The 6000-nt window shown below is 51.0% G+C and overlaps 1 protein-coding gene across 4 annotated transcripts in view; it reads left to right on the top strand.

Annotated features, from left to right (window-relative positions):
• The first annotated feature begins 5488 nt into the window (after positions 1 to 5488).
• The window catches only part of Smad3 (SMAD family member 3), a 126980-nt gene continuing 126468 nt past the window's right edge, over positions 5489 to 6000 (top strand). For 3 of the 4 annotated variants that reach the window (XR_015626385.1, XR_015626384.1, XM_087560571.1), the window contains exon 1: positions 5489 to 5910. Coding sequence is in view for 1 of the 4 variants with exons in the window: in NM_013095.3 (NP_037227.1) it covers positions 5705 to 5910 (206 nt within the window). In the remaining 3 variants the exon portion in view is untranslated. The remainder of the gene's footprint in view (positions 5911 to 6000) is intronic. The other variant, NM_013095.3, reaches the window with a different exon arrangement.

The following is a 6000-nucleotide window of genomic DNA, read 5'->3' as shown; positions in this document are numbered from 1 at the left end:
ATTTAGTTTTCCTTTTATGATTTTTGGAGATAGGGTCTCATGGAACCCAGGCTGCTCTGGAACATTCTCTATGGTAGCCAAGGTTGGTCTTCTGTTCCTCTTGCCTTCAACCACCCTAGTGTTGGCATTATAGCCATGAGTGACCATGTCTAGTTTATTTGGGGCTTGGTGCATGCTAGATAAGCACTCTGCCAATTGAGCTGCATCTCCAGTTCATGACTACGGAGACCTTAGATATGACCTCATCCTTGAAATCTGAAAGCCTCACGCAGAGCCTTGGTCCCCTGGCTGTGCTTCTTACGATGTCATGGAAAAAAATTCCTCAGTGCATACATCCTAGGGAAGCATTTAGACAGGCATTTAATATCATTTTCACTGAGTTCACCTTATGTGAGAGATCTTGACCTCAGAACTAGGTGAAGCTGGAAGTCATAGGCACTGTCTTTTTTTTTTTTTTTTTTTTCTTTTTTTCGGAGCTGGGGACCGAACCCAGGGCCTTGCGCTTGCTAGGCAAGCGCTCTACCGCTGAGCTAAATCCCCAACCCCAGGCACTGTCTTTTGAACAGCCATAAAAAATTAGCATTTTTACTAATGCTGTATGCAGAACATAACACCTTCCCCTTGCCAAGACCGACCAAAGAATTTGGCTAACCATACTCTTCCTAACACAAGTATAGATCTCGGAATTTATTCTTTCTGTTTCGCTTTAATTTTCCTTTCCATTTAACTACCTTCAAACATCTATTCTACTGGGTCTAGTATGTTTTTTTTAAACTTTAATTCCTATCTATTGTTATTTAGTAAAGATACATTAGACATATCTACTTTAAATATTTTATGTGGTTGAGTGTTTTTGGCCTTTCTCTAAGTACACTACATATATGCAGTGCCTACAGAGGCCAGAAGAGGGCACTGGATTTCCTAAGGCTGGAGTTCCAGTTGTGAGCTGTTATGTGGGTGCTGGCAACAGGAATGGGGTCCCCTGCAAGAACAGCCCATGCTCTTAGCTGCTGAGCCATCATGCCAGCCCCCTTTACCCATTTTAAGTGTACAATTCTGGGTATGGCCTATGCGTACGCTGTTGAAGAACCCTCACCGCCGTCCATCTTCAGAAGTCTCTTCCTGGTTCGAAGCTCCATGCCCAGTAAGTAACTCACAGTACTTCCTGGTCCCTCAGCTCCAGGCAGATACCTCCTGCTTTCTGTGTCTACAAATGTGAACCGCATGGTGTTAGTCATTTTGTGATTAGCTTATTGCACTTGGCATAGAGTTTGCCAGGCCTCTCTCTGTCACAGCACAAATCGGTACGTCTTTTTAAAGCTGGGTACTATTCCACTGTGCATGCAGACCACGCTGTCACTCACAGTCGTTGGTAGGGTTTCCAGCTTTGGGTACTGTGAAATAATGTTGCTATGGATACTGGTGCACACATACTATCTTCGGACTCCTGCTTTCATTGTGTGTGTGTGTGTGTGTGTGTGTGTGTGTGTGTGTGTGTGTGGCCAGAAGTGGAATTGTTGGGTCCTATAGTAATTCTACATTTAATTGTTTTGGGTAATTATTATACCATTCTCCACAAAGGCAACACTTTTTTTTTTATTTTAATATTCTTCATGGCAATGGGCACATGGTCCAATTCCTTCATAGTCAAACCGTCTCATTTTCCGCTTTAAAAAAAAAAAAAAAGAGCCCAATAGGTGTGTAGCAGTTTGCTGTGTGTTATCTTTATATATTACATACATAGCATTGTACTACTAATTTATTGATTTTACTTGGGACAGTGGCTTTATTTAAAGTGAAAATTACATTTACTTATTTGTGCATGTGCACTCCTTTATGGGAGGCAGATGTGTGCCATAGCCTGCATGTGGAGGTCAGAGGGTTCTCAGCTGGACGTGGAGCTCCATGTTGAACCCAGGTTTTTTTGGGTTCTAGGAGGGCCACCTTGGGCACAGACTACAAAAATCTGCTAGAAAAGGCCTGCAGACCGAGGTCCTCTAATGACAATCCCAGCCCTGCGTGTCTACCTGCCTTTACCAGGCGTCACCCCTCTGTGTGGGATGTGAGCAGAACCCTTTCTTTCTCAATTCACCACCTGATGATTAAATATCGTAACTCTGGCCAGGTGTGACTGCTCATTTCTTTGCACGATTCCTCTGGGAACCACACCTCACACACTTTAGCACGTGGTATCTTAGGCTCTGACCTGACTGTGTTCTCTATTCCTAGGGAGACACAGCTGCCTCCACCCACGATCCTGAACTTTGCTCTCACCAGGATGAAAAATTAACCGGACTCATGTTTCCCTCCCAAGGACAAGGACAAAGTCTGTACAGCAGGTCTGGCTGGGTCCTAGGAGACCAGGTGCCAGCTGAAGTTCTAACCAATCCTGAGCCACCTACCTATTCACTGCCCAATGTAGAGGGGTCTATTCCTCCCCCATGGGAAACTGGCCCTGTGATGACACTTTCAGTTTTCTTGCAAGCCAGTGGTCCTTATTCCATGGATGCTGACATGGGAGGGGAGGTTCAGAAGTCTTTCAGTCACACCAGTGGGTCTGCCCGGTTATTTCCTCCCCTAAGGGAAATGAAGGGGTGGATGGTGGTCCCTTCTGGTTCTCAATGATGTAAAGGTTCTTCCAAGCTACTGACTCTGCTCCTCCCTTCTCTCCTCAGGGTCCCTCCTTTCCTCTGTGGTACATACAGCTTCCCTCAGACATGGCTTCACCTGTGGGTGAGGTCTTGTCCTGGAGAACAATCTAAGTGTTTCTAATATTCTTTCCAGATTCACCATGCTGTACAGGTAAGAGACTAGAGGCTCAGCAACGTGGAGGACCTGGGCACCTCAGACTCCACCTTGTTGCCTTACTTGGTTTTAGGTTCAGGTTAGAAATATTTTTTGTTGTTGATTTTCTTTTTCTCTTCTCTCTCTTTTTTTTCTCTCTCTTTTTTTAAAATGTTATTTATTTATATGAGTACACTGTAGCTGTCTTCAGACACACCAGAAGAGGGCATCGGTTCCCATTACAGATGGTTATGAACCACCATGTGGTTGCTGGGAACTGAACTCAGGACCTCTGGAGGAGCAGTCAGTGCTCTTAGGTATCTCTGCATAGCTCTGGCTGTCCTGGAACTCACTTTGTAGATGGGATTGGCCTTGAACTCAGAGAACTGCCTGCCTCTGCCTCCCAAGTGCTGGGATTAAAGGTGTGCCACCACTGCCTGGCTAACATTTACTTTTTACTGGAAGATGATTACATAGGCCCCTTTCTGTTCTTCTCTGACCACCTAGCACACCTTCATCCCTGTCCCTTGGTGCTTCTCTGGCTGTGGACTCCTCATGGTTAAGGCTCTTCCTTGTTCACTGCAAATTTCTCAACAAGCAGCATACTTGTGGCTGGAGAAGTGCTGGAGAAGCAGGATTTGAACCATCTCTCCCGGCTATCCTTATTCAGGAATGGGATCAACACTGGTCTCCACTCCTGTCTTGTACTGGACTTCTGCAAAGTCCCGACACCTAGGAGGCAGAGAGCAAAGGGCTATCGTAGTTATGATGCGCCTGTGAGGAAAGCTTTTGCTTTGCAAATTGGGTCATAGCCCCTATACAGCTCTAGGGCCAGTTGGAAGACCTCAAAACCAAACCCAAACAAAAACCTGGGTTTAAATCCTGGCTCTGACCCTTGGGGCTGTGTCTCCCAGGACTTTAAAGGCAGTAGTTGGTGTATCTGTGTGAACATAGCAATTAAGACTGCCCACTTTAATGCCAGTATTTGGAGGCAGAGACAGGCAGATCTGAGACCAGCTTTACAGCACAAGTTCCAGGACAGCTAGAGATACAGTGAAACCCTGTCTTGAAAAAAAACAAAACAAAACAAAACAAAACAAAGACCTCCTTCCTTATAGTCTCTAGCATCGAGTGGGAAGCTACAGCCACCATCTAATTGGTTTGCAAGGACCGGCCTATCTACTGAGCCTCAGGGGTCTTCCTTTCAGAACTCGGTATCAGGGAGGTGGGAGGAGAAAAACCACAACCCCTGACAAGCTGCGGCTGGCGGTTGGTGGTGGGGCAGCCTCAGGGACAGAGCAGGGGGCCCCTGAAGCTTCTGGGCTGACTTTGTGGGACTGGCCACACTTCATAGGGCTTTGTAACTCGCACCGGATCTTGGTTTGCAAATAACTTGTTTCTCACCACGGGAGGGGTGTGTGTGTGTGTGTGTGTGTGTGTGTTCGTGCGTGCGTGTGCAAAAACAAGCATAGTCTTTAGGAGCTGAGGGCCTGCTGTAACACCTCAAATCAGTAGAGGGACCGGTGGGTAACCAGCCCTGCATTCGCCCAGTCTGCGGTAAAGCCCTAGAGCTACCCCAAGTCAGGTTCTCTTGGCTTCCCACCTAGGCTAACTTTGAATAAACTTCCTAAGTCCTCCAGGCTTGCTCTATACTTTGTGTGTGTGCTCGCGCGCGCGAGTTCACTGATTTGTAAACAAAAGCTCTCTTACTTGTTTGGTGTTGAATTTCGGATCTTCAGTAACACCCTGTAATGTTAATTCTCCCCCTCCCCCAAAGAAAAATCCTAAAGCGCCCGCATTCATTCCTTCAGGAACGCAACAGATGTCTTTGAGGCTCCTTTTCTGTAAAGAGCTTGGTTCACTGGTCCCAAAGGACCCCTGGCTCCAGCTATTGTTCAAGTTGTCACTGAGGTCTCGTAACTCCCCTTTTAAGTCTCCCTCTCCCGTTTTCCAACTCCCTCCTCAGTAGTCTCAGGCAGTCAGCCGTTCTGATCTCACCCAGCAGGAAAACAAAAACAAAACAAAAAACACCTAAAGCAGCCCCGGCCACTGAGCGAGATCAGCGCGCCTCAACTTCCTGGGCCCCGAGCTTTTTCTGAACCCCTCGCCGCGCCCGGGTCCTCTCCCAGGTGCAGCCAGCCCTTGGCGGACCGTGCCTGTTCCCTGCGAGTCTAATCCTCTCTAGTCCTTGCAACTACATCTGAACGTCTTGGGGGCAGCGAGTCCCCAGGAGTCGGGTCCCGCGGCACTTGGCAGAGCTGACGGCCGCCGTGCCCGGTGGCCCACGTGGGCGCGCTTGGCGGAGCTGGGCGGGGAAGGCCGCGGGTCCTCCCCGGAGCAGGGCGCGGGGGAGGAGCGGGGAGCCCCGGCAGCGAGGGGGCGGCGACTGCGTTGGGAAGGAGGCTGCACGCGGAGCTGCGTGAAACGTAGACTTGGGAGCGGGCGGGAGAGGAGCGGGGAGCACGGCTGCACGGCCCTGGCCGGTCCTGCAAGGCGGCGATCGCAGGGGGAGGAGCAGCAGCGCTGCAGAGGCGGAGGGATCTGCGCACCAAAGCCATCCAGGCCAGCAAAGTTTGGCTGGGGGTTGGACTTTCCTTCTCGGAGGCGGCACCCAAACAGCTACCCCGTGCGGAAACCCAAACTTTCTACTGGCACTCGGAGTCTCGCGGCCGCCGCCTCCGCCCCGCGCGTCCCGGGCCTGTCCGTCAGTCCGTCGGTCCGCGTGGAGCCGCTCGGGCGCCGCCGTGTTCCGGATCCCCGCAACTGCAGTGCCGCTATCCTGGCCGGGACGCCTGGGCAAGTTCTCCAGAGTTAAAAGCGAAGTTCGGGCGCGGCGCAGGCCGAGCTGCCTCTGTGCGCCCCCGGCGTCCCCAGTGCGTCCAGCCCCGCCGGGGGCGCCGGTGACCCTTCCGTGCCAGCCATGTCGTCCATCCTGCCCTTCACCCCCCCGATCGTGAAGCGCCTGCTGGGCTGGAAGAAGGGCGAGCAGAACGGGCAGGAGGAGAAGTGGTGCGAGAAGGCGGTCAAGAGCTTGGTGAAGAAGCTCAAGAAGACGGGGCAGTTGGACGAGCTGGAGAAGGCCATCACCACGCAGAACGTGAACACCAAGTGCATTACCATCCCCAGGTGGGGTCCCAGAGCGGCGAGGGGTGGGGGGACGCGCCGGCCCAGCCCCCTAGCGCGGCCCGGTTGGATAAGGAGGGAGGGTGGGAGGGT

The sequence above is a fragment of the Rattus norvegicus genome, chromosome 8 (assembly GCF_021556685.1).
Source record: "Rattus norvegicus strain SHRSP/BbbUtx chromosome 8, alternate assembly SHRSP_T2T, whole genome shotgun sequence".
NCBI lineage: Eukaryota > Metazoa > Chordata > Mammalia > Rodentia > Muridae > Rattus > Rattus norvegicus.
This window is presented reverse-complemented; position numbering and strand designations above follow the sequence as displayed.